At 48.0% G+C, this 27,447-nt stretch overlaps 5 protein-coding genes and 1 long non-coding RNA gene across 11 annotated transcripts; 3 read left to right on the top strand and 3 right to left on the bottom strand.

Annotated features, from left to right (window-relative positions):
- Positions 1-549: 549 nt before the first annotated feature.
- LOC134030894 (uncharacterized) lies at positions 550-2,671 on the bottom strand. Its single transcript, XR_009931764.1, has 3 exons — positions 2,557-2,671; positions 2,334-2,383; positions 550-583 (listed from the first exon to the last, which is right to left on the bottom strand). It is a non-coding gene; the product is annotated as an uncharacterized LOC134030894 (long non-coding RNA).
- A 922-nt stretch (positions 2,672-3,593) lies between these two features.
- On the top strand, positions 3,594-5,593 carry LOC134031696 (C-type mannose receptor 2-like). The gene is made up of 6 exons (XM_062475399.1): positions 3,594-3,670; positions 3,775-4,164; positions 4,387-4,653; positions 4,792-4,818; positions 5,128-5,225; positions 5,477-5,593. The coding sequence occupies exons 1-6, from the start codon at positions 3,634-3,636 to the stop codon at positions 5,591-5,593; spliced, it is 936 nt and encodes a 311-aa protein (XP_062331383.1). The 5' UTR covers positions 3,594-3,633.
- Positions 5,594-6,290: 697 nt separating this feature from the next.
- On the bottom strand, positions 6,291-15,012 carry narf (nuclear prelamin A recognition factor). 5 transcript variants are annotated; one of them, XM_062474228.1, is made up of 13 exons: positions 14,473-15,012; positions 14,019-14,073; positions 12,926-13,002; positions 12,655-12,720; positions 12,090-12,218; positions 11,706-11,838; positions 11,293-11,427; positions 10,927-11,045; positions 10,592-10,721; positions 10,042-10,114; positions 9,508-9,639; positions 9,112-9,269; positions 6,291-8,132 (listed from the first exon to the last, which is right to left on the bottom strand). In XM_062474228.1, exons 3-13 carry the CDS (start codon positions 12,983-12,985, stop codon positions 7,867-7,869), a joined length of 1,401 nt encoding a protein of 466 aa, XP_062330212.1. In that variant the 5' UTR covers positions 12,986-13,002; positions 14,019-14,073; positions 14,473-15,012; the 3' UTR covers positions 6,291-7,866. The 5 variants fall into 5 exon arrangements, with proteins under 5 accessions (XP_062330212.1, XP_062330214.1, XP_062330213.1 ...); XM_062474230.1 differs by lacking the exon at positions 14,019-14,073 and having other exon boundaries at positions 12,926-12,999; positions 14,473-14,491; XM_062474229.1 differs by lacking the exon at positions 14,473-15,012 and having other exon boundaries at positions 12,926-12,999; positions 14,019-14,366.
- Positions 14,635-18,493, top strand: LOC134030876 (cytochrome b-245 chaperone 1 homolog). Its single transcript, XM_062474269.1, has 6 exons — positions 14,635-14,793; positions 15,978-16,065; positions 16,279-16,320; positions 16,480-16,650; positions 16,956-17,100; positions 17,346-18,493. Exons 2-6 carry the CDS (start codon positions 15,978-15,980, stop codon positions 17,524-17,526), a joined length of 627 nt encoding a protein of 208 aa, XP_062330253.1. The 5' UTR covers positions 14,635-14,793; the 3' UTR covers positions 17,527-18,493.
- hexd (hexosaminidase d) lies at positions 18,441-23,013 on the bottom strand. 2 transcript variants are annotated; one of them, XM_062474223.1, is made up of 12 exons: positions 22,908-23,013; positions 22,166-22,260; positions 21,832-21,947; positions 21,638-21,725; positions 21,157-21,321; positions 20,487-20,673; positions 20,205-20,276; positions 19,915-20,113; positions 19,615-19,776; positions 19,351-19,461; positions 18,949-19,038; positions 18,441-18,839 (listed from the first exon to the last, which is right to left on the bottom strand). In XM_062474223.1, exons 1-12 carry the CDS (start codon positions 22,930-22,932, stop codon positions 18,635-18,637), a joined length of 1,515 nt encoding a protein of 504 aa, XP_062330207.1. In that variant the 5' UTR covers positions 22,933-23,013; the 3' UTR covers positions 18,441-18,634. The 2 variants fall into 2 exon arrangements, with proteins under 2 accessions (XP_062330207.1, XP_062330208.1); XM_062474224.1 differs by lacking the exon at positions 22,908-23,013 and having other exon boundaries at positions 22,166-22,571.
- Positions 22,581-27,019, top strand: uts2r2 (urotensin-2 receptor 2). The gene is made up of 7 exons (XM_062474264.1): positions 22,581-22,860; positions 23,289-23,515; positions 24,737-24,812; positions 25,125-25,167; positions 25,801-25,865; positions 26,240-26,296; positions 26,448-27,019. Exons 1-7 carry the CDS (start codon positions 22,793-22,795, stop codon positions 26,680-26,682), a joined length of 771 nt encoding a protein of 256 aa, XP_062330248.1. The 5' UTR covers positions 22,581-22,792; the 3' UTR covers positions 26,683-27,019.
- The last annotated feature ends 428 nt before the right edge of the window (positions 27,020-27,447 follow it).

Here is a 27,447-nt window from a genome sequence, read left to right as displayed (position 1 = left end):
CATGCGAGAGAAAGAGAGAACCTCACCTGTTTCTCCTTCCTCCTCCTCATCTGCAGAGGAAAGCAGGGAAAGAAGGTGCAGAGAAAGACAAAAATCTAGCCTCCATGTAGTGTTTATTTTTCACACATACATAAGAAAAGTATATATACCCATACCATCCGGATGCCGGTCCCTTGAGAGAAGAATAAAGAGAAAATGTATACAAGACACTTGAATTAGTTTAGCATTAGCCTAAACTGTTGTACATGTGGAAACATTCCCATGTAACTATGTAAAGCGTGGTAGCTGGTGATTTGAAAATCACCACACATTTTGTAAACTGCCACCACTCCTACAGTTTTAAATTCACATGCACACATCTAGGTTATATCTTTCAATGTGTTGTTAACAGAGAAGTTTACAAACAACAGCGAGCTCTAGGTAGCTAGCCACTCCTGTAAAAAATACTGTGTTGTAGTTTCATAGTGGTAAATGTAAACCCAATGTAAAGTGTTGCAGAATAAATTAGTTTTCTGTTGCTTGAGTATCACAGTCTGAGATGAATACTCACTCATGCTCTTCCTCTCTGTCTGACATGGTCCCACTGGAGGAGGGGGGAGGAGGGGGGAGAGATGGAGGGAGAGGAGAGAGGGAGAGATGGAGGGAGAGGAGAGAGGGAGAGATGGAGGGAGAGGAGAGAGGGAGAGATGGAGGGAGAGGAGAGAGGGAGAGATGGAGGGAGAGGAGAGAGGGAGAGATGGAGGGAGAGGAGAGAAGGAGAGATGGATGAAAGGAGGGAAGGGGGGTGAAATGAAGGGGAGGTGGATGGAGGGAGAGAGATAGTAAGAGACAGGTTTTGAAATTCAACACCTGATGAAAGACTGCATACGTCTTGTATGTCTGCTTTGCATCGTTCACTTCCTATTGTGTGCACTCGTCAACAAACGTCAACCATGAAAAGGATGTTGCAAATGAAGTGTGGGTTGTTTAGAGGTTTAGCACTCTCCTGTGATGAAGGGTCCTGCGACAGACCGATAGAGATCAAATATGACCTCAGAATGTAACCATATTTACATTATTGCTATCAGCAGATCGTTTTTTCCGAAGCTGCAACCTCTCAATCTGCTGAGAATGCTTTACCATGGAGATACCGGGGTCATAGGTACAGGTGACCAGGGTGGTGATGATAGAGGACAGGGGCAGGAACCTACACTAATCAACACCCTGGCTCTGAGATGAGAGGCTGAGGACTTTTGTAGATAATGAACTATGAATAGAAGAGTAGTATCTGGTTACCCAGGATAAGAGTCTGTCTGGCATCTGCTATGGAATTCATCCCCCTTAATTTAATTTAGCAGAGAGAAAGAGGGATGGATCTAGAACCATTTACCACCAGCCAAATCAATTATGTTTACCCTTAAATAATCTCAACTCTGCCACTTGAACTTTAAGGTGGCCAAACAAGACAAGAATTCTAATCAGAAATCTAATCAGGATTGCCTGATTAGTCCTTTTGGGACTAGAACTTGATCATAAAAGTTATTTCCTATTTCATACACAACCTTATCCAGTGATTAACAAGGAATTGTCCAAGACAGCTGTGTGAAATCCAGTTCAGAATCACACAGGCAGTCACTCAGATGATTTATTACCAGTGATATTATTATTATCAGTTGCCCCCCCCCCCCACACACACACTAAATCTCCAACTATGAAGACTGAGATCCATGGATCCCAACTGAATGTTACCCCCCAGCCCCCAGCTGGAGTGCTGCCCAGGGTGTCTGAGGGCGTGACCCTGGCAGGTGAAGGACTGATCCAGCAGAGCCTGTGTCCTGTGCTGCTCCTCTAGAGTCAGAGTTAGGCCTGACCTCAGAGGGGGAGCATGTGGGGGTCAACAAACCTGCTCATTTAGAGAAACACTTGACAGATTTGTATTAGTATTAATATCCTACTAGGACCAAGCAAGTCATTTATGCCCTCTACAGTTGACATTGGTCTGGGGCTATTAACTTTGCAACTATTCTGCCTTAGTATTTATTTATTTAGTCCAACTGAGATAACTTCCTGGAATTTCTTATGATGATAAACGTGGACAACCTCTGAAATAGCAGTGTAATTCTAGTTAGTTAATTAAGTTAACTTAGAAAACTGTTGTGATATTTACTTTCCTTTAAATATATTAACAAGCCAAACGAAAACTCTTATGTTATGTCAAATGTAAACCTAAAACAATACTGGAGGACATAATATTATTTATTCTTATAAACTTTCAGCTACATATACTGTATAATATATATAATATAACATACCTAAACACATTCCATACAAACAAAAGAGGAGAATGTTCTTACCTGCTGGAAGTGAAGGATGCCAGTTGAGACGTTGATGAGGAGGAGATTCTCTGTACAAGACACAGGCAGGAGGTTATATACAGCAAGGCACAGGGACCAGGGGATGAGTGGGGGTGTTACTAGCTGGACAGGGTGGACTAAAGGCCTTAGCTGGTGTGTGTGTGTGTGTGACTAGATGGACAAGGGGGACAGCAGCTTAGTTGGAGGTTTGGGGGGATCAAACCTGCCAGCCAGGATAATGAGTCTGGAATCCTCACTGACATCACTGCTGACAGGAGAGATGGATGGACAAGTGGAGGGAGAGAAGAGAGGGAGAGGGAGAGAGAGAAAGGAGAGAGAGGGGGTAGGGAGAGAAGAGAGAGAGAGATGGAGGGAGAGTAGAGAGAGATGGAGGGAGAGTAGAGAGAGATGGAGGGAGAGTAGAGAGAGATGGATGGAGGGAAAGGAGGAACAAGAGAAACTGTCCCTGTAAGAAAATATATAGATGAATGACCTTGAAAAAAAGAATGGTGTCTCCTGGTATGTTGAGGTCATGGACATGACAACATGTTTTGCATGGTTCTTCAGGAAATATATTGAGCGAAACAAAAACAACCTGAGTGAAAGTCACCCGTCTCAGTCTGCTGTGAACACAACACTCCGTCCCGCTCTCTCCTCAGGCAAGGTGCATTTACCTTCCACTATTATCACCTGTGCATTCCTCACATACCTGCTCCTTTATCATAGTAGAACACCTACATGTATCATTTACAGAACACAGAAGATTTAGGTGTGGGTCCAGAATTGTATTAATCACTTAATACTTATATCTTAAATCCTATACTTTGATCAGTTCAGTTAAACAGTATTGGACATGACTGCCAAAGATGTGGACATTTGAGGGGCTTATCTGCCTTCATTTCTTTTTAATCCTTGTGCTGCCTTCGGGTCACATGACCCAAAGCTTCATAACGAACCATCGTTGTGTTTACCAAATTTTACCCAATACAAAAACAATTAAAAATAATTTTCTTTTAACCTTCGCAATATGGGGGGTCTGAGACAGCCCAACAGTTAAAAGAAAATGCTTCACTTTGTTTTTGTATGCGGTAAAGTTGTCGCAATACGACGGTGGGTCACAATGACTGATGGGTCAGAATGACCCGAAGATACCACAAGGGTTAAAGTGATGGCGTAGAGAGACAGGGCATGTAGGGAGAGAGGGGTAACATGCAGCAAATGGATTCAAACCCACTCCGCTGCTGTAAGGAGTTATGTGTGTGTGTGTGTGTATCTATGTGTGTGTGTGTAGATCAGAGCCATGCAGTGCAGAGTCTCATCTGTTGCCCTGCTCCTTGGTAAGAGTCTTTCAAGTCATCAGTCTAGTCAACACACTTCCTACAACCTTCCAGCCTCTCCAGCTCAGGACAAACTCAGTAATGAGATGATTATGTGTTTGCAGAGTTCTGGGTGCTCTCTGCTTGTGCACTCCATCAGTTTCATCTGGTCACAACTTCTCTGAGTTGGCCTGCTGCCCAGAGCTACTGTAGAGAGCACTTTGTTGACCTGGCGACTGTAGACAGCATGGAGAACCTGCAGCACATGCTGAACCAGACAGGTCTCGTCACTGGTTATGTTTGGACAGGACTGACTAGAGTCAGGAGTGTCAGCAGCTGGAAGTGGTCTCTTTCAGGCAGTCAGTTCTACAGAGAAGGAGAGACGGAGTACAGGAACTGGGCCCAGCCAGAGCCAATCACAGGCCAGCCCTGCGCTGCACTGGTCAGCAATGAAGCAGGAGTATGGAGAGACTATGCATGTACAAATGCTTACTCTTTTGTTTGTTTTAATAGTGGTGAGTTTTTCTATTCATAACAACACATCTTTCAGTTATAGATGAACGTTTGCTTGCCATTGCCTTATAGAGGAAATATTAAAAACACGAATGGCTTAAACCTAATTTGATTAATAAGTCGTTTTTAAAATAAATGATTGGTGATTTCCTTTTATAGGAAACAATTGTGTTTTAAATTATTGAAATATAAAATGTATTAATCTAAGTCATGGATACTCCTAGGTAATGATCCTGGCAAGCCAAAGTACATCCTGGTTCTAGATCCAAGAACTTGGAGAGACGCTCAGATCTACTGCAGACAGAATTACACAGACCTGGCCAGCATCAGGAACCAGGCTGAAAACATCGAGATACAGCAACTTGTTCTGGGAGAGAAATCATCTGCCATCGTCTGGATCGGTCTGTTCAAAGACGACTGGAAGTGGTCAGACCAGTCTACCTCCTCCTTCAGATACTGGGGGAGTGGCAAACCAGATAATGGCTATGACTGTACAAGGCCACACAGTTATTATTCATGGAAGTGGTATGACTGCCCGTGTTCTCATTTGGCTTGGTTTGTTTGCCACAATGGTGAGTGAGACTTGGCAGCTGCCAGTGTGGTTTGAACGTGTCAGTGGTGTATTCTAGGTGATGAGCAGGCCTATACTAACAAGGGTTTCCTGTATGTCCTCTATTAAAGAGCAGTGATACATGGTGGGGGACTTGGCAGAGTGACAGTATGCCCTCTACTTATCATTAAACAACTACAAATCGTAATCTAGATTATTTAGTGGTGAACTACCTAATATATATTTTTTTAACTGAATGAATTGTGTTAATAGTCATGAATAGTGTCATAAAGGAGCTGTAACTCGTGTAGAAGAAATCTTGTCAATCCTGCATTACATGTCACTGTATTTAAGTGATACTGCATAATGTACTGTAATGTCCAACTGTGTTGTAACCTCCTCATTCTTACCCCAGGAAGCATCACTAAGAAGTTAATGGTGAGAGTGGAACTGGTTCCTAATTCACCTTCGGACTTAGAGGATCCTGCCATGTTGGACTCCATCTTGCAGAGAGTGAGTGTCTCTCTGTGTGAGGGAAGGCAGTCCTCTGACTGTACATGATGTGTAGTCAAAGTCTCAGTCATTACAGACAACCAGCAGTTACACCCTACGATGTAAGGATTGTTATTGCAGTAAGAATACCCTTTACAGATGTAGCTGACAGTGACAGGTTGGTGAAACACACATACTGATCCAAGACTAGTTCAGTGTTCTACAATACACCCCATAATGTGGTGTAACCATGACAGTGTGACTGTTCCCAGATGAAGGCAGCTGGGAGGATCCCAGAGCACAGCACGCTGAGATGGAAGAAGCAGAAGGATGGGAAGGTTTTCCACAAGAAGGAGGAGGAGGGAGGAAGAGGAGACACGTGTCATTAACAAGTCACAGCTACTAAATGTTGTTAACTGTCTCTTGTATCTCAGACTACCGATGATGTCAATGACATTTCTGTAACTAGCAGATGACGTCCTTATCACTGCAGTTTATTTTTTCTTATTAATCAGGTGGTGGGATAACATGAAATGAAGTAAAGCCTACTGATCTTGTGGATTTGTTTTATCATATCCTTATAAAAAACACAGCTACATGTTTCAGTACCTTGTAATGTTGTGAACTGTCTCTTGTATCTCTGACAGTACTGATGTTGTTGATGACATTTCTGTAACCTGGTCTAATCATATCATTATTGCAGATGTTTCAATAACTTGTAGTCAGTCATAATCATAGATGTGTTTTTCTCGTGTGTGTGTAAAATGTCTAAGATTGTGCTACCAGAAAAGGTTAATGAATAAATTAGTGACTGATGATTAGTAATTACTATGGCGGTCAGAGCTTTTAAGTAAATAATTGTTGTGTATAATTATAGCCCCTTTGTTACTGTACATTGGCAATCGCACTAGCAACTGCAAAATCGCAGGTTGACATAAAAAATCAAGAACTTTCGGTGTTTAGTGACATTTCTCACACACACACACACACACACACACACACACACACACACACACACACACACACACACACACACACACACACACACACACACACACACACACACACACACACACACACACACACTCCTGTTGAAGTTATTTTAATGCTCGACAATGTGTGACAGCATGCGGCGCAATAATAAAATAAAAAAAACACTTGGTCTTTGCGACCACAACAACCCACTTTAAAATGGTCATAACGAATTAACAATACAATTAAACGATGCTCTGTACGGCTTGAAAATAAGCACTTGTGGACTTAGATTTGTATAAATGTCTCTCTTCCCTGGACGCAGACTGGGCACAACAGTGGACTGGTGTGACTGGTTTGACTGGTGCAGCCTGGCAGCAGTTTGAACCTGCACTGTCGACAGATTAGCCCACACAAAGCAATGGATAAAAACAACTTCTTTTGTATTTAACTTTATTAGTCCACTTCTCTGGCAGAGGAGCCTACCTGAGAGTGTTGAGACTCAGCCGACCTGAGTGTTGAGACGCAGCCCCGTGAAGCACAAGGCCAACATGAAGCACATAAGGTAGTATGTTATGAGTTATGACACGGTGACCATGCATTACATTTATAGTCGCTGCATGAATCACTATACTGGCAGTCCAGCTGAAACAGTGAAACAACCTTCCGGGTTTCTACTATTTGCTGCAGATAAGAGAGGAAATCCTGCCCCCTAGTGGCTGGTAGGGGTCACAGAAAGAGGACTCCCATCCACTGGTCCTTACATCCCACAGCCATCAAACTCAGGAAGAGATCGCCAGGGAGACAGCGATCCTGCTGCCCTCTGGGGGGCCTCAGAGGGAGAGGGGAGCGATCCTGCTGGCCCTCCTGGGGGGCTTCAGAGGGAGAGGAGAGCGATCCTGCTGCCCTCTGGGGGGCTTCAGAGGGAGAGGGGAGCGATCCTGCTGGCCCTCCTGGGGGGCTTCAGAGGGAGAGGAGAGCGATCCTGCTGGCCCTCCTGGGGGGCTTCAGAGGGAGAGGAGAGCGATCCTGCTGCCCTCTGGGGGGCCTCAGAGGGACAGGAGAGCGATCCTGCTGGCCCTCCTGGGGGGCTTCAGAGGGAGAGGAGAGCGATCCTGCTGGCCCTCCTGGGGGGCCTCAGAGGGAGAGGGGAGCGATCCTGCTGGCCCTCCTGGGGGGCCTCAGAGGGAGAGGAGAGCGATCCTGCTGCCCTCTGGGGGTCTTCAGAGGGAGAGGAGAGCGATCCTGCTGCCCTCTGGGGGGCTTCAGAGGGAGAGGAGAGCGATCCTGCTGGCCCTCCTGGGGGGCCTCAGAGGGAGAGGGGAGCGATCCTGCTGGCCCTCCTGGGGGGCCTCAGAGGGAGAGGAGAGCGATCCTGCTGGCCCTCCTGGGGGGCCTCAGAGGGAGAGGAGAGCGATCCTGCTGGCCCTCCTGGGGGGCCTCAGAGGGAGAGGGGAGCGATCCTGCTGCCCTCTGGGGGGCTTCAGAGGGAGAGGAGAGCAGTCATGTGGCCAGTACCTCACAACGACCCCTGTCTGAACCCAGAGGTGACGTCATCACCCCACCACGCTACTCTGGTGGAGCTAAGAGCTCCCCCACCACGCTCCTCTGGTGGAGCTAAGAGCTCCCCCACCACGCTCCTCTGGTGGAGCCAGGTCCAACCCTACGGTCCCTCCCCCTGCACCTCTCCTCACCACTGGATGTGAGGGGGCTGTGTGTGGGCCTGGCCAGCGGGCTGCTGGGTGTACTGGGTGTGGAGCAGTGCTCTGGCCTGTGGGGAGTCCTGGCCCTCCAGCCAGTCCTGGTACAGGGTGTGGAGGCTGGGGCTGGTCTCTGGGAGGCTGACTGGCAGGCTGCTGTAGGCCTCCTCCATCTGCTGGACCAGGGCCTTGTCCACACGCCCCCCTGCCTGCGCCCCCGCCTCCCCCTCCGCCTGCCCACGGCCACTCACACATCCTGGGGGAACACAGCAGACAGAGGGGGGGTCGTCACATGTGGTGTGCGGTGTGTATATGTGTGTGTGGTGTGTATATTTACATTTACATTTAGTCATTTAGCAGACGCTCTTATCCAGAGCGACTTACAGTAAGTACAGGGACATTCCCCCCGAGGCAAGTAGGATGAAGTACCTTGCCCAAGGACACAACGTCATTTGGCACGTCCGGGAATCGAACTGGCAACCTTCAGATTACTAGCCCGATTCCTTAACCGCTCAGCCACCTGACTCCCTGTATATGTACAGTTAGGTCCATAAATATTTGGACATTGACACAATTTTCATCATTTTGGCTCTGTATATCACCACAATGGATTTGAAATGAAACAATCAAGATGTGCTTTAAGTGCAGACTTCCAGCTTTAATTTCAGGGTATTTACATCCAAATCAGGTGAACGGTGTAGGAATTACAACACATTTTATATGTGGCCCCCCCCCTTTTTAAGGGACCAAAAATAATTGGACAAACTAACATAATCATAAATCTAATTGTCACTTTTAATACTTGGTTGCAAATCCTTTGCAGTCAATGACAGCCTGAAGTCTGGAACCCATAGACATCACCAGACGCTGGGTTTCGTCCCTGGTGATGCTCTGCCAGGCCTCTACTGCAACTGTCTTCAGTTCCTGCTTGTTCTTGGGACATTTTCCCTTCAGTTTTGTCTTTAGCAAGTGAAATGCATGCTCAATTGGATTTAGGTCAGGTGATTGACTTGGCCATTGCAGAACATTCCACTTCTTTGCCTTAAAAAACTCCTACACCGTTCACCTGATTTGGATGTAAATACCCTGAAATTAAAGCTGAAAGTCTGCACTTAAAGCATATCTTGATTGTTTCATTTCAAATCCATTGTGGTGGTATACAGAGCCAAAATGATGAAAATTGTGTCAATGTCCAAATATTTATGGACCTAACTGTATGTGTGTGGGCTGGGTACCTCCGGGGCAGGCCAGAACCTCCACCAGCTGGTAAGGCAGGCGTCCCTTCCTCATGCGGTGGACCAGGGTCTGGATGTTCCTGAAGCCGTACACGGCCGCAAACTGCAGCAGGGTCTCTCCCTCCTGCTCCAGACTCACCTCCTGGAAGTCCCGGTTCCTGCCAATCACAAACAAGCAGGCAAACAAGAACCAATCAGCTGAGTCGGCAGCTTGTCCTTTATCCCTGGCTGTCTCCCTCACCACGTCTCTGTTACCTGAGGATCTAACAGGGAACCTAGAACCTTCTACGTGGAGGGTCTAACAGGGAACCTAGAACCTTCTACGTGGAGGGTCTAACAGGGAACCTAGAACCTTCTACGTGGAGGGTCTAACAGGGAACGTAGAGGGTGTTCTACCTGAGGGTTTTGTATGTGACCTGGTGGACCTCCAGACTGAACAGCTCCTTGGCGGCGTATTTGAAGACGTGTTCCAGGAAGCCCTCAGAGCCTCGGCCCTCGTGTCTGACCATCCCTGTGTCCTCCCCCAGGCTGGACACACACACACACACACACACACACAACCAGACACACACACACACAACCAGACACACACACAACCAGGCACACACACACACAACCAGACACACACACACACAACCAGACACACACACACACACAACCAGACACACACACACACACAACCAGACACACACACACACAACCAGACACACACACAACCAGACACACACACACACAACCAGACACACACAACCAGACACACACACACACAACCAGACACACACACACACACACACAACCAGACACACACACACACAACCAGACACACACACACACACACTTATCAGAAAACACACACAAAGAAAAGCAAAAATGTGCAAGCTTTTTTTGCCAGACACACACACTGGACTGGTCAGACACTTCCTGACTCACATGTGATCTAGAGGGACGGAGTCCAGCTGCTCCACAGACACCCTCCTCTGCTTCATCATGAGCAGCACCTCTCCTGGAACGCACACACACACGCGTCACTAATGACAGGGAGGAACCGAGAGAATGCCAGGTGATGAACTCGTGGTAGTGAGACTTGATGATGCCTCAAAAAGAAGACTTGTGAGGAAGTGAGAAAGAGAAAAGAGGATGTTTTCACATTTATGCTGAGTTTGAGACAATAGTACACAGATGAAGAGGGAGAGCAGAAGAGGAGAGAGAGGGAGAGAGCGAGAGAGAGGTTGAGAGCGAGAGAGAGACAGAGAGAGAGATTGAGAGCGAGAGACAGATTGAGAGCGAGAGACAGAGAGAGAGACAGAGAGAGAGAGATTGAGAGCGAGAGACAGATTGAGAGCGAGAGACAGAGAGAGAGACAGAGAGAGAGAGAGAGAGAGAGAGAGAGAGAGAGAGAGAGAGAGAGAGAGAGAGAGAGAGAGAGAGAGAGAGAGAGATACAGAGAGAGATACAGAGAGAGAGAGGGAGGGAGCGTCACCTGAGGTGAGGACACAGTCCACGTCTCTGCTCTCCAGGAGAGAGCTGTAGAACTCCTCTCTCACTGCCTCCAGTTTCTTATCGAAGCACGGAGCCACCACCACATGGTACACCTGCTCCCTCCTCAGCATCTAAACACAACACACACCAGGTCACCATGACAACACACACCAGGACACCATGACAACACACACCAGGACATCATGACAACACACACCAGGACACTAGGACACCACCACACTCAGCTACTGGCTGGTAGAGTGAAATACACAGGACAGGGTGGCAGGAGGGTGTGTATGTGTAAGTGTGTGAGTGTGTGTGTGTTTGTGTGCTGACCTGCTGTCTGCAGAAGTAGTCTTTGACCAGGGAGCCCATGATCTGCTGAGGAGACCTGGCTGTACACAGGTGAGGGGTCACCAGGGTACCAAGGACACGCTCCGCGTACCGGATCCAGCCTGCGCACACACACACACGTCAGAAAGAGAAATCTAGCTAGATGAGAGCTAGAAAGCCGGGAACACAGGGAGAGATAGGCCCAGAGAGGAGCCTCCCCTCTATCTCTGGAGTGGGAGGCCTGCCCCCTCTATCTCAGCTCACCAGCCCTGCTCTGCTATCTGCTCCACACCCCACAACTAACACCCCAGTCACCACACACATGCATGGAGTACAGAGGAGAGGAACAGGAGAGAGGAGGAGGATCACCTGGGCAGGAGGAGGTGAACATGGGCAGGGCGTGGGCATCGTGGTGCCGTCGGCGGTACCTCTGGATGAACTCTCTCTGGCTCTCCACGATACTGAAGCCAGCTGCCAGAGTGGTGTCAAACACATACCTCACACCTAGAGAGAGAGAGAGAGAGAGATAGAGACAGAGAGAGAGAGACAGAGAGAGAGAGAGAGAGAGAGAGAGAGAGAGAGAGAGAGAGAGAGAGAGAGAGAGAGAGAGAGAGAGAGAAAAGGCAGGAAAGAGTGTTAATATCACGCTTCTATGACGAATGCCAATGAGTACAACACATGTATCCTCACACATAGACTGAGAACTAATACTCCCTTATGAGACACAAACAAGGTGAGACACACACACACACACACACACATAACACAACACACAGGCTCACCCAGACTCTTGAGGAATCCACAGAGCTTGTGTGTGGCGTCTGGGATGCCCAGGCCAAACTTGACAGAGAAGAAGGGGAGGGCCTGGGGGCACAGGGACACCAGCACTGTCCTGTGATTGGTCACGTCACACCTCTGCCGCGTGGGGGGGGGGGGGGGGTCACAACACAGAACATCAGGGTCAGAACACACTCATCTGTGGATGCAGGAACTTCCCATCTCTTCATTTTCTCTCAACACCAAATTTGAATCAATGTACTTTTTTGTCAGGAGTTTAATGTCCTGCCCTCTCTGATTGGCTGAGATCTGGCTGTGTGGGCATCGCAGACCAACCATACGGCCCGGTGCAACGTGGCAGGTGGTCTAGGAGGAAGGAGGGCCGGTACCTTGTTGAGGGCCAGGACTCGCTCCAGCTCCTCCCGGTTCTGCTGAGCTATCTTCTGGCTCTCTTCCTCCGACACACAGCCGTCACAAGACAGACACGCACTCAGCAACACCTGGGATGACTCTGTCACCTGGGGGGGGGGGGGGGGGGGAGATAAGGTTATGGGGAAGGAGAGAAGTAGAGAGAGAGAGAAAGAGGGAGGGAGAAAAAGAACGAGGAGGGATAGAGAGGGGTGGGATTGTAGCGAAAGAAAGATATTCTTAGTAGAAACAACAGTTTTTGTCCTATTCTCTCAACTCTATATAGGGCTGCTGTGTACGGCCCAGCATGCTGTTGTGACGGGTATGTAACAGCTGTAGCCACACTCCGTCACGACAAGGCTCGTTCGCCACTCACTGGGCTCGAACGCACAACCTCCGACTTGCCAAGCGTGACCACTGCCAGCTACGCCAAAGAAAAGCTAGCTCTTCGTTGACGCGGGTGGCCTGCTACATACCTGAGGAGCGAGTTTCACGGTTCTAACTCCGTTACACTGTCATAGGAGGAGAGATGTAGACCTTCAGTACCTCTCCATTAGGCTCCTCCTTCTCCTGCAGGGAACTGGAGCCTTCCACATTTTGCTTCTTGTTGCACTGAAAGTCATGAGTGCAAGTATATCAACAATATAACACGTTCATTCAGCAGACATATTCATACAAGCATCACACGGGTGGATTCGAACCTGCAACCATCCAATGTCCCTCCAAAAAATGTATAAATATGTAGATTATATGTCTTTATAGTCTACTTCTGAGCGTGGTTAGCTGAGAGGTAGCGGGTCCAGCTGGACAGTCTTACCTGCTTGGTGCAGTTCTCACACTTGTCCCTGCGTGCTCCTATGTTGACTTGGGTTGACATCTTCCCTCAGAGCACTGCTGGATGATAGAAACACACTCAACACACACCACCTAACACACACTCAACAACACATCCTGCAAGCCTGCTATCAGCCCAACACCACCTAACACAACATAGCATAACCCAACACCACTCAGCACAACCTAGCAGACCCCAACACAGCCCAGTACACCCTAACCCCAGTACACCCTAACACAGCCCAGTACACCCTAACCCCAGTACACCCTAACCCCAGTACACCCTAACACAGCCCAGTACACCCTAACCCCAGTACACCCTAACCCCAGTACACCCTAACCCCAGTACACCCCAACACAGCCCTGCCTGAGAGTCTGAGCTGCACTGCTACATACTCCAGAAGGAACGAGATGTGTATCCGTGTCTGTGTGTGTCTGAGAACTGCTGACTCCGCCTCTGTGTGACTGCATGTTCAACACCCTGCTAGTCTGTTGCCCAATCAAGAGGGTCTTTATCTAGCAGCATATCCTAACTGTCTAGTTAATGATAGAGAATGAGAGGTTAAGAAGAAAGTTGTTTCCTGTCTTTGGAGTTAAATACCCACTCATAAACATTACATCATCCCTGCCATATCCCTTTCTTTCAAGTCTATACTTACAGCCTATTAAGTATAGCCTTCAGATGAGAAAAAGTAGATAAACATATATTTCTGAACAATACACCCCAAACCATGCCACCGCGTGAAAGCTTCTTAATTCCCTCCATTCAAAAGAATGATGACTCTCATCTAAAAGGCCCAAAACGTCGCGAAGAACCAAAATAACCACAACATGCAATCTTCTTCTCCAAATGACGGTCCATCAAACAACTAAAGCATAAATAATAATCGTAACAGACAAATAACAGTTTACTATCAAATCTGATCTCATACTCCTTCAGAAGACCGGAGATGGCAGGATTTACTTATTACTAGGCAGATTCGCTTTGCAGATCTGAGGTTTACCTCAGGTAACCTCTATTGGCAATAGAAACAAAACTGGCTCATTCTATGAAACGAATAAGTATCAAAACTCACCAGTTATAACTGTGTCAAGAATTTTGCTTCCAGGTAAAAGGTCTGATCAAGTTCTCTGGAGCAGTGAAGAAGAAGAAAGCTAATATGTACAGTAAGAGCTTGGAATAGAAACGGCAGGGCAGGTGAAGTTAAACAGTTACATAGCACTGTGTGGTTTCATTATCATAGCATTTTAAGAGCTAGTGGTCATGGATAAGAGGCGACTTGGCGACCATTTTAACTATTATTTAATGTAATCGATACGCTACTCTTTAGAGTCAGTAATTTCAGATTTCCCAGCAGACTACTTTCCCACCACTCGACTCCATTGTGTCCCGGACCCGGTTCGTCATGAGCGCATGCGCAAATTACAAACCGCTGTAGCTCGTGCGTGCTTGCTCACACGCACAAACGTAACCCAAAACACTTTCCCTTTAATTTCCCTCAAAGCGTTTTATTTATAGTACAAGCCTACATTCAGAAAGCGTATCCAACGTGTTCTGGTAAAGCAGATGAAGGCCGTACCATTTAGTCGCCAAGCTAAATACTAAAATACTTGAACACAGATCCTCAAGAATAAATGACGTAGGAGATCTAGCGTTGGAACTGAGCTGACGATCATCCAATCAGAGTGCAGTTATCCAGGACGGAAGTAACGCCCACTCCAACCTCATTTTACTCAAAAAATGAAAAGTAACTTCCCTGTTTTTCAATTTATACTCTGGGCACGCATGCTTGTTGGTACAGTACCTGTACCAGGATAATCTGTATATTGAAGACAACCTTTGAACGCAAGGTAAGGGGTATTGCTAATTATTTAAGTACAGCAAACAGTGTTTGCCATATCACCCTAGAATGTACCACACAACGACGTGGAAGTAGAATAGCAATGCCCCAAAATAGGATCTGTACACCGTAGTCTAATCGATTCCAGTAGTTTTCCCTGGACTAAATAAGGATATAGCAACAAGCTCGTTTGGCTATATACTTAGTTATGACGATTATATGTCGGTGGTTCGCTTTGCGAACACGGAGTAGAGTCGGTGGCTGCAGATTAGAAACATGAAGAAAAAAAACGACTTTTTGACTCAATTCACTATGCACACATCACGTCCGCATTTGCACAACCCAAGCCAACAACTTCCGGTAGCTAGCAGTAGTTAGTTCTCGCACAAAATGCACTAGGAGTTTTGACCGATCTATTCAAAATGACAAATAACATGTACATATGTCGCAAACCTTCAAGCAAGAGGGAAAAGGGGTTCACATTGTACGTTTCGAGCTAAGGTAATGTTTATCTAACTCACAGTATAAGTAGCTAGCTAGTATCACTAGCGAACCGATTTGAGCAGTAACTTTAGCTAGCTAGGCTAGCTAGTTAACAACTTTTAGCTACATTATAATGTACTCAATAATCTGATTATCAGCTTGCTATTCGTTAATGTTAACATATAAATAATTGTTCTGTCATATTTGTTCAATATCAATGGTAGTTTCGAACAAAAATGTGGAAACGGGAGAGAGCTCTGTGAGGGCCACCTGTTATCGGTTGACGAAAAAAAGCAGGAAGCCGCACAATCTGTTCAGTGTAGGGTTAAGAGTTGACAACCAGTTCTGTTAAATAAGTCATGTTTGTGACTTCACCGGAAGTTCTAGACTTGGCCTATTTTTTTCCTCGACCAATTCACTGACCCGCAACCTGTCAAGTCTCAGTAGAAAGTTAGAAGAAACCTGTTAATGTCTTAGGGTTTGGGCTAAAAGATGTCAGACAAATACCGTAATCGTTCGAACGGATTCATCAACACCATCATCAGCTCTGTTGTCATCCATCCCCCATACCAGTCGCAGTGTTACAGCATTCAACTGCCGATCAAGCGGTAGCAGGTTCAATTCCTCTCCCTGTACGTTGCTTTGGATAAAAGCGTCTGCTAAATAAACACATCACATGATCGTAATGGTTGTTTTCTGTTTGTCTGACAGATGGGCTACATGCAGGTCAAGCAACAGACGCCAACCATGCTTCACCTGAAGAGGTCCCCAGGCATCCGCTCCTGGGCCCTGCTTGTTGGTATGTGTCTGCGATAGATTAACGTGTATGTCTGCGTGTATAAAGATAGATTGTTGTGTGTGTGTGTCAAGTTTGTAGAATGGCTCAATGCTACCGAAATGCCTTCAATCCCTTGATGATACTGTAGCAACACGCATTGTGTCGGCCTCCCTATGTGTTTCTGTATGAGTAACAACATCTTGTTTGTTTACTGCCCGCCCCCCCCTCCCCCAGGCATCGCATCCATTGGCCTGGCTGCTGCACACTACAGTTCAGGTATGACATCATCAGTCTCAACCAAATACATAGAACGTTCTTCAGTATGCTGCTATTAAATAGATGGCGTGGTAGAATAGATTCTATTCATCCATCCACAATGCTTCTCTCTTTCTGTCTCTCTGCCTATTGGATGTCATCTCTGTCATGTGCTTCCAGACAGCCTCTTGTGGAGGCTGTTCTATGTGGGAGGCTGCCTCTTCGTGGCTCTGCAGAACATGGAGGAGTGGGAGGAGGCTGTGTTCGACAAGTCCAAGGACGTGATTGAGCTGAGGACTTCCAGCCTCTACGCCATGATCCTCACGCTCTGGAGGAGAGGGCAGGAGAAAGGTGAGAGGCCGTGTGTGGGTGTGGCTGGCCTCCCTGAGCCACGCCGGTGTAGCTTAGAAGACACCCGGCCCCCCAGTGCTGTTATCTGGGACTGAGGGTCTGTCTGCGGTAAACTGGCTCAGAGAGGGAAACTGAACTGACTGCTTTCTTACTCTGTCCTGTCTTTCTTTCTCTCCGGTCTTTCTCCCTCTATCTCCTGTCTTTGTCTCTCCCTCCATCTTTCTCTCTGTCCTGTCTCACCGCTCTTTCTCTCTCTTTATACAACCTTTCTCGTCTCTCTCCTTCCTTCTCTCCCCCGGTTTCAGTGGTGCTGAACATGGCCCACCTGAGTGACGTGTGTGTGCAGGAGGAGAGGGTGCGCTACCTGGGGAAGGGCTACCTGGTGGTGCTGAGGCTGGCTACGGGCTTCTCCTACCCGCTCACGCAGAGCGCTACGCTGGGCTCACACAGGTGAGACACGGGCCCTGTCGGGTGCGGATCGATCTTTCTTATGGCACCAGGAACTGAACGCATGTTAATGCGGGAAATTGTAATGTTGATGAAAATGTATGTAATGGGATTAGGGGGTGTGTGGTCCAGCACTCACTAATATAACTGTCAAGTCGGTTATATTACAGCCATCACTGTCTTTCTTCCTCTCCATCTCTTTCCTCATCGTCTCTCTTCTTTGCCCTCTCTTCCTCTCTCTCCTCCAGTGATGTGGAGGCCGTGGCCGCGTTGCTGATCCGCTTCCTGGGCCTGGAGGACCTGAGGCGACGCTGGGAGAGAGAGGAGCGAGGGAGGGACGAGGAAGCGCTGGCAGCGGCACCCAGAGAAGAAGCGAATCAGGAAGTTGACGCCAACCACAGCAGTGACTCGGACGAGCAACCCTTTTAACCTTTCAGGAACCTCTGACCTGAGTTTTGACCTTGGAAATGAATCATGGACAGGGTGGATGTTTTCCCTAAGCACTGGTCCAGGGTCAGATGTTACGTTCATCCTCCTGTGTTTGGGGTCAGGGGGAACGGTAATCTGATCCTGGGTTTGAGTTTACAGGACGCCTTGTACACCTACCCTGGAAAGGGGGAAAGAGATGAAACTATGAAAAGAGAGATTCTGGCCTTTACTGCCCTCGTTATGGTCAAACAACATTCCTCGATGATGCATCAACTGACTACACCTTCCCTCCTTCAGAACAACCAGTAAGGTTTATGAAGGGCATTGAGACACATTCTTTTGTATATTTACATTTCTATCAAGTTCCATTTGGTGTGTACTGCCTTACATAGGCGACTCACAAACCTATGGGGGTGGTGGAGCAGTCTTGAATGACCTCACGCTGTCTAAAACATTCCAGAGGTAAATGCCATCCACATCTTCTAACTGCCTTGTGACTTAACTGGCTTAAGTATCATTTTATGGAAAATGTCAATTTGAGGTATTTCATTTATTTTTTATTCAGACCACCCAGTTGACAATCTCTACGTGTCAGTGCGTAGTGCTGTCATTGGCTAAATGCATGTGACTGTAAACTATAATCAAGCATGGCTAAGATGAGAATGTTTGCTTGTGATCTCTGTGAAAGTTTAACCACTTCAATCTGGTTCTCCTGACTGGGTCAGTTGGAGAGAGGAATACATCTGTCTCCCATTTCTAATTACAATAAGAAATGCAAAACCTCAGGTTATACACTTGTTGAAATAATGTTTTCAATTCTGAAAGGGGTGATGTTTTTTTCTGTTTATGTACGGTCAATGTGAATGTCAATTCTTATCAAACCTAATTGTGATTTTATCATCTCAATTCAGATGCACCTTTTTGATTTGTTTACATTTATTTTAATAAAACGTGTTTATTAACCTTGGATTCATTACTTTAGCACTCCAGTGAAGTTAAGACACACGTAAAATCTACATATGACATATTCCACCTAGACACACACACACACCCCAGTCCTTTCACCCTGTCAGTTCTGTTTGTGAACAGGAGCCAGAGAGGGTCCTGACTACTGGCTGTCCATCAGAGATGGAGAGGGGTTGTGGGGCAGCATCTCCACCAGACAGACCCTGGTGGCCTCCAGCACCCTCTGGAGAGGGGCCATCACCGGCTCCACATGCTGTTCCACCCACTCCTGGGCTGTGGAGGCTGGGTAGAGGCGCACCATCTCCTCCCTCACTGCCTCCACCTTCTCCATCACCACAGCCTGCAACCTAGGGGGAGGGACAGAGTAAAGGATCAAATGAAAGAATGAGGAAGTGGAACAGGAAGTGCTGAAGTGGAACAGGAAGTGCTGATGTGGAAGCACCCAACATGTCTTACGCCGTGGCCTGATCCTGGATCTGCTGGGTGATGAGGGGGTTGACCATCCTCCTCTGCCTGTGGTAGGGAGACAGCCAGCCACGTACATACCTGACAACACAACACCCTACACTGTTCAGAACACTTCCACCACAATCAAACTGAATCAAATACAAGAAAGAAAATGATAAAGTAGAGGATTATAGAGAAGTAAATGCATATAAGCAGAAGGGAGGAAAAAGCATCTAAGCCAGTCAAGCCACAACAAGCAAATTGTTATGGCATAAGAAAAGATTGACTTTACTGTCCCAGATCAAAGTTGTCTTGGACTAATAAGTACAGAATCTGCTTCTGAAACTCATAACGCATGTTTCCAGACAAGGTGACTGCAAACAGCCCTGCATTCTTCACTGTAAAACTCACATGTTGTTTTCAAAATGGCGGAGCTCCTCGGAGTCGAGCAAGGCCGTTAGCTCCACGACCAGCTCGGCCAGTCTGCTGCCAGGAAACGAAGGAGCTTCACTTCCAGGTGACCTGAGATACACAGACCAAAACCCCTTTCATAGTACTCTATGCTACAAGCTATGCTACAAGCTATGCTACAAGCTATGCTACAAGCTATGCTACAAGCTATGCTACAAGCTATGCTACAAGCTAACACAATGCTACAGCGTGGTGTTTTCTCACCCTGTCATGGCCTCCACCTCCACAGAGTGTGTTCCCAGGCTGTGTGTGGCCCGGGCCTGGGCGTCCGGGCAGAAGCGGCCATGATGGAGGGTCTGCAGACAGGAGGCCAGGGAGGGGAGCCCCACAGGAAGCAGCTCACACAGCACAGACATGTGGTCGTACCTGACCGTGAAGGAGCCCAACACACACACAGGCAGACACACACACACACACGGGCAGTCCAGTAGGGACATTTTACAGCCAAATATGGTTCTAAATCTCCCAAAATATACATCAATAACAATATTGTTATCTGCCCACCTCTGCCAGCCAGTGAGGGCGATGCCCTGCAGGTGAGCCCCAGCAGGGGAGGAGCCAGCCACCTTCAGCCACTGCAGGTGGTTCTGGACGTGTCTGAGCGTGCTGGGCACACAGGTGTGCGCGCAGGTGGAGCCCTTGAAGGAGCTGGCGGCCCACAGGTGAGCTAGGCCTGACGCCTGGTACTTCTCCAGCAGAGACACTGCAGGGCACAATTTGTTTTATGTTGACTATGTATTTCTCCTCTATCATAGGTATCCTGGTTCCTGAACATACACAGACAGTGTTCGTACCAGTGGCCTCCACATCCAAAGCTGGACTGTAGTCCCACAGCATGGGCTGCACCAAGCCCCCCAGACCGCTGTCTGACAGACACACACAGCACACACACATGGTCACTGAAGAGGGTGAGTTTGTCAACTGTTGTAGAGAAAGTCTCGTTATAGCTCTGTCCAGAGTCCTGTGTCTCCCCCCACCCCCTTCCTGTCTCTACCCTCCCTCCCTCACCCCCCAGTCTCCTCCCTCACCCCTCAGTCTCCTCCCTCCCTCACCCCTCAGTCTCCTCCCTCCCTCACCCCTCAGTGTCTCCTGGTCCATCCCTCTCAGCATGTCATCCCACATGATGATGTTCAGGTGAGGCCACGCCTCTCTCATCCCCCTCGCCACCCTGGTCACGTGACCCAGGAACAGCTGCTGCACAGAGCGTCCAGGAGCTCCGCCCAGCCACCGCTGAGACTCCGCCCCCTCGCCCAGCAGGTACACCTGGACAGAGAACCACAGAACACTGGAGAGTCACGTGACATTTACATCATTAGTTTCACCTCCCTTAACCTCACCCGTGACCTCCTCTTCCCTCATTTACATTTATTCATTTAGCAGACGCTTTTATCCAAAGCGACTTCCAAGAGAGAGATTTACAAAAGTGGATAGGTCACTGATCATAACAACGAGATAGCCCCAAACATTGCGAGCAGCCAAAACATGAAGCATACATTGTGAAAAACCAAATAAGTGCCATAGGCAAGAACCATAAGAGCATGTAGTTAAACAAGTTACAGTTAAACAACATGATTACTTACAGGTAAGATGACAGTCACGTTGTACACTCAGAAAGACACAAATGTGCTCTGGCTTGACTACAAATTCCAGGAGCTATTTAACCAAAGACTATCAATGACCCTAATTATGTCAAAGCAGAGCCTCGCACGGCAGCAAGTACCCTGAAACTCCATCGCTCCCTCTCACCTCGTCAGCCCCGATGTGTATGGAGCTCAGCCCTGGGTGGAGATCCACCACCTGCCTCAGCATCTCCTCCACCAGCCTGCGTCCCTCCTCCAGGTGGGGGTTCAGAGTGCCCAGGCAGCGGTCCACCTCCCTCAGCCCACACAGGGAGCGGTGCTTCAACACAAACTGAGGAGGAAGACAGGTGGGAGGGGAGAGAGAGTTAGAGTAGGGAGAGATGAAGAGGAGAGAGAGAGAGATAGAGAGTAGGGAGAGATGAAGAGGAGAGAGAGTGATAGAGAGAGAGTAGGGAGAGATGAAGAGTAGAGAGAGAGGGAGTGAAAGAGAAAAAGTCGAGGAGAGAGAAAGTTGGAGCCATGGCGGAAAGGAGAGAGAAGGGGGATGGGAGGAGGACTCAAACAAATTAAAAAACAAAGTGACATATCCACATTGCAAACAGAGTGTAAACTGTGTGACTGTGTACAGTATACATTCCCTCTGTCACCTCCATGTGTCCAAATGTCTGCACCAGAGGAATGACCTCCAGCCCCTGGGACCTAGCCACATCCTGGATGGACAGGATCTCCTCTCGACTGCAAGATAGGAGACAGGAAGTTACTGCAGGGGACAGGAAGTCAGTACAGGAGACAGGAAGTATGAAAAGGTGTTTGTGTGTGTCAGGCCAGGGTCTATCTGCACCTGTATGGAGGGTGAGAGGTGGCTTGTAGCATCTTCAGCTTTCCCTCGTAGGGAAACATGTCCTCATATTCCAGCAGTAGACCATCAGCACCCAGACTGGCAAACAGCTCAATCAGCTGGCCACACACAGCACAGACCGGCGGTTTAATAGCCATATAGGTTGAATATTACCTAACAGGAACGACGTTGTCTCCACACGATGATATAGTGATAGTAGATTTGTATCTAGGTTGAATACTTTCGAAAGGTTGAGAAAACGACGGTAACACAACGCGATTATAGATCGTTACTCATGCAGTCTGTGACTGCAATATCTACAGCCTCGTCTACTCACCTTGTGCAAGTATTCTATTCTAGGAGGGGCACCTTTCAAATCCAGATGCACCAACTTCTTTCCCTTCGGCCACGGTGAAGCCTCCATTCTGAAAGCTAAAGCATAGATTCGTACACTGATTTAAAGTTCTGCCCGACTGCGACTGTTCCACATCAGTATCCACGGCTGATAATGTCGCTTTCACGATCCTGTACACAGCTACTCCTGAAGTGACGGTGCGCTGTGCTCACGGGCGGCACAGACCCACACGGATGACAACGCTACCAAAGCATTGGAATGTGCGTTCTTTTTAATAAGACTAGCAGAGCAATCGATCTAACTTGTCGAAAATGTGTTGAATCGAAGAATAATTGTTTTACTACCACTCGGAAGTTTCAAGTGTAACGGCTATTCTGAGTTTGTTTGTGCATCCTAGCTAATCACGTTTCTGAGGCTTCATGATGTGGTCCAATGAGAACGTAGGCTTCTTTTTCAACGAACCAATCTGAAAATCTACGACGCGTAGTACCAGGAAGTAGCGCGGTATTGTCAGTCGTGCGTGGTTTCAGATCTCAACTATTCCTGCAAGAAATACTCACATATGTGAATCTTCCTGATGCTCACCGAGCCGGGCTTTATGTTAAGAAGATGACAGTACAACGACGAGCTAATCTGAAAATCCCAGATACGAATGGGATCGAGAAGAAGATTAAAAGGTAAATGCTGTAAACTGGGCTGGTTGATAACATAAGTTCCGACTTACCTGTGCAATGAGAGGTAGCCAACATGAAAGGAAATAGTATCAGTTAAACCAAGTTATAGCTGCTTTCTTTTATATTGTAGATAATGTAATCATGCAATGCTATTTCTCACCTCCCTCACCTCTATCCTCCTTGTTTTCTCCTCCCCTCTTTTCTACCTATATCCTCGTTCCTCCTCGCTCTGTTATCTCTTTTGCCCCTTCACTTCTCTCTCCCCTCTCCTCCCTCCCCATCTCCTCGCTCTCCCCATCCTCCTCCCTCCCCTCTCTCCCTCTCCCCCTCCTCACCCCATCTCTCCCTCTCCTCTCCCCCTCCTCCTCACCCCATCTCTCCCCTTCCTCTCCCCCTCCTCACCCCATCTCTCCCCTTCCTCTCCTCCCCAGGGGCAACGCTCTGAGGCAGGCGTCTGTGTGGAGGAGCAGTCGAGGCTCTCTGCTGCTGCTGCTGCTCCTGGTGGCGGTGTGCGGCGCTGCGGCCTGGCTGTACCTGGCCCCGGGTGACCCTGACGTCACCGAGACGCTGGTCCGACAGGGCGAGGTGGTGAGCCCAGAGCCACGCGTCTACACTGTGGACTGCTCTGAGGACTACGACAGCTACAAACGCTACCCTGGTGAGAGAGAGAGAGAGTGTGTATGTGGGGGAGAGAGTGTATGTGGGGGAGAGAGAGAGAGATAGATAGTGTGTATGTGGGGGAGAGAGTGTATGTGGGGGAGAGAGAGATAGATAGTGTGTATGTGGGGGAGAGAGTGTATGTGGGGGAGAGAGAGATAGATAGTGTGTATGTGGGGGAGAGAGTGTATGTGGGGGAGAGAGTGTGTATGTGGGGGAGAGAGAGAGAGAGAGAGATAGATAGTGTGTGTGTGAGAGTGTGTGACAGTTTGTGAGTGTGTTCTAACCCAACAATAGCATGGTGCATGAGCTTATTATATCAGCGATCTTCGCCAAACACTTACCCACCTGCTCACTGGTGTGTGCCACTGTCCAGTGGTGAGATTTTATAGAAGCACGTTTTGTCATTTTTACTGAAATTAACTTCATATCCTGATGGCAATCAATAAATTACGCTCTGACTGTTACTATGGAAGCAAATCAGTAACAACATTTTTGAATTTAAAAAAATACATTTGTTGGTTTTGAATTCACCTCTTTAAAATTTAAATCTGATCCAAAATTTCAAGGTTCGGAAATTCAGGTTGCTCAAATTCGAACAGTAAAATTCTAATCCCCCCACCCCCCCCAAAAAATCAAGCTTCAGAAATTTAGATAGAACAAAATTCAGGCTGCTGAAATTCAAAGGGTGAAATTCTGATCCCAAAAATTAGACAAAAAAAAAAAGTCAGATCTGACCGATTCACATTCACTTTTCAAAGAAGGGTCCAACTGCAGACCTCTCCTCAGAGATCCGGTATCCAGGATTTACTGTTCGAATTTGAAAAACCAGAATTTCTGAACCGTGAATTTTTTTATCAGAATTTTTATATATTTATTCATGTTTCAATTTTAAAGAGGTGAATTCAAAACCAACACATTTGGTGGTGTTTAAATGTCAATATTAACCCTTGTGTTATCTTCGGGTCATTCTGACCCATCAGTCATTGTGACCCACCGTCGTATTGCGACAACTTTACCGCATACAAAAACAAAGTGAAGCATTTTCTTTTAACCGTTGGGCTGTCTCAGACCCCCCACATTGCGAAGGTTAAAAGAAAATTATTTTTATTTGTTTTTGTATTGGGTAAAATTGGGTAAACACAACGATGGTTCGTTATGAACCTTTGGGTCATGTGACCCGAAGGCAGCACGAGGGTTAAGTATTCAATGCCTTTCCCAGGATGCACTCCTCTCAAGTGTGGCCGAGCCGTAACAGACAGTGTGGTGACCAGAGAGGAGGCTCAGGTACTCCGGAGGTAAGACACTCCCCCCCCCTCTCACTCTCTCTCCCCTCTCTACTCACTATCTCTCCCACTTCCCCACTCTCTCTCTCTTCTCCCTCCATCTCTCTCTTCTCTCTCTCTCTCTCTCTCTCTCTCTCTCTCTCTCTCTCTCTCTCTCTCTCTCTCTCTCTCTCTCTCTCTCTCTCTCTCTCTTTCTCTTCCCACTTCCACTCTCTCTCACTCTCTCTCCCCTCTCTATCTCACTCTCTCTCTCGGTCTCCCATGCTATATATTGATTTTCTCTCTATGTCTTGTAAGATGTGATGTGATTCTCTGCCTCTGCAGGCTGGCTGAGCGAGGTCTCGCCCTGGCGGGTTCAGAGGGAGGGGTGAGTATCTGTGATTGATAGCTTGGCCTGCGTCTCTGAGGACTGTGTGTTCCTCCGGTGGCCACTAGAGGGCAGGCTGGTACTGCCTGGACCAGCCTGCCAGCCAGTCACGCTGGTGTTGAGCTGCCTGGACCAGCCTGCCAGCCAGTCACGCTGGTGTTGAGCTGGTACTGCCTGGACCAGCCTGCCAGCCAGTCACGCTGGTGTTGAGCTGGAGTTCTGTGTCTGCATGAGTGAACCAGGCAGTCCCTCGCCACACTGTCCTGTCCACCCGGTGGAATTGTAATGTTCTGATTTGGTTTCAACCCCTCTCCCTCCCCTCTCTCTCCCCTCTCCCTCCTCCCCCAGTTGTTCATGTTGTGTTTTGATGAGTGAGAAGAGTGAACAACAGGGGACATCCGAAAAGAAATAATAAAACACCAAAAATAACAACAACAAAAAAGAAAATTAATTATCTTCTAACTGGTGGCATTTTGCCCTCACTGCAGCTGTGGAACCACAATAACAAGTGAATAGTAGGGAGTCCCAAAGCAAGCACAGTCAGACAAGATACACAACTTTGGATTGTGTTTTCTGTTTGGGTGTTGGCAGTGGTGGATTTGATTATTGAGTTTGAGTTTTTGTCCCTTCCAGGCCTCCATCCTGGACCTGCATTCCGGAGCTCTGTCCATGGGGAAACAGTTTGTCAACATCTACAGGTGAGTGTCGCTGTCTCTCCCTCCATCATCCTCTCTCTCTCTCTCTCTCTCTCTCTCTCTCTCTCTCTCTCTCTCTCTCTCTCTCTCTCTCTCTCTCTCTCTCTCTCTCTCTCTCTCTCCTCTCTGAGCCTCCAGTGCTAATTGGTTGTTGTGACTACTCTCTCTCTCTCTCTCTCTCTCCTTCCTCACTCCTCTCTCCTCCCCTCCTCCCTCACATCTCCTCCTCCCCGTCTCCTCCCAGTATCTGTCATGTTTGGATGTCTGGTATGCCCACTTGGGTAATTGTGCAATGTGCCATGTATCGTATGCTAATGTATGCTAATAGAGCTGTGATCTCTCAACTCTAACTGTGTGTGTGTGTGTGGTTTTACCAGGTACTTTGGGGAGCAGGTCAGTGAAGTGTTCACCCAGGAGGATTTTCAGCTCTACAGGTGACAGCAAACACTCACACACCTGTAGACACACTCACACCAACTGTCTGACACTAGAATTTTACTGCCACTTATATGTTAATGCCATATCATGTGTGTGCGCTTATGTGTACTGTCACTTACATATTCTTGGGTGGATGTGTGTGTGCAGAGCGGTGCGTGGTCGTGTCCAGGAGGTGGTGGCCCAGGTGTTTGAGTTGGACCCTGCCCTGATGTTCCTCACCAAACCCACCTTCTTCTCCAGGATCAACAGCAGCTCCGCCCAGACGCAGCATGACGAGTACTGGCACCCTCACATAGACAAGGTACACACACACACACACACCTTCAAACTGGACCCTGGATATACAGTGCACCGTATTAGGAGAAGTTCATACGAGGGTTGAAATGATCACATTAGCTATTCTGTTTATTCAAACCTGGCCTATCTGGAAGGAAAGCTATATCTATAAACCTAGACTTTAATGAATGCTTGTTACGTACTCTCTCTGGCATTAACAAGTTACTCAGTCTTTTTAGACCATGGTTCTCCTTAGAACGTTCCACGGGTTTCAGAGATGAAAGCTCCTCTCTTCAGGAGTTGGCTTTAGCTCAGTGGAACAGCTTTTGACTGCTAAACGAGCAGGTTCAAATTCCTTGGCTTTCGAAATAAATGTCTTCTCTTATTTTCTGTTAGGAAGTGGAGAGACCCTGAGAGGATGAACTTCATTTCCTGTTTACGGGGGCTTAGCTGAAGGGTTAGGGTTGTGCTTTTCACCAAAGTCAACTTAGTTATATCTTAGTGTTTCAGTTGTTGTCCAGCTCCAGTCTGAACTAACATCTGATAAGGAAGCTGTGAATCTCTCTTGTTCTCTTAGCGTGAGTATGGGACTGTGTACCCTCCCTGCCCTGCCCCCCTGCCCTGCCCCCCTGCCCTGCCCCCCTGCCCTGCCCTGCCCCCCTCTCCTGCCCCCCTGCCCTGCCCTGCCCCCTCTCCTGCCCCCCTGCCCTGCCCCCCTGCCCTGCCCCCCTCTCCTGCCCCCCTGCCCTGCCCCCCTGCCCTGCCCCCCTGCCCTGCCTGCCCCTGCCCTGCCCCCCTCTCCTGCCCCCCTGCCCTGCCCTGCCCCCCTCTCCTGCCCCCCTGCCCTGCCCTGCCCCCCTCTCCTGCCCCC

The sequence above is a fragment of the Osmerus eperlanus genome, chromosome 12 (genome assembly GCF_963692335.1).
Source record: "Osmerus eperlanus chromosome 12, fOsmEpe2.1, whole genome shotgun sequence".
NCBI lineage: Eukaryota > Metazoa > Chordata > Actinopteri > Osmeriformes > Osmeridae > Osmerus > Osmerus eperlanus.
This window is presented reverse-complemented; position numbering and strand designations above follow the sequence as displayed.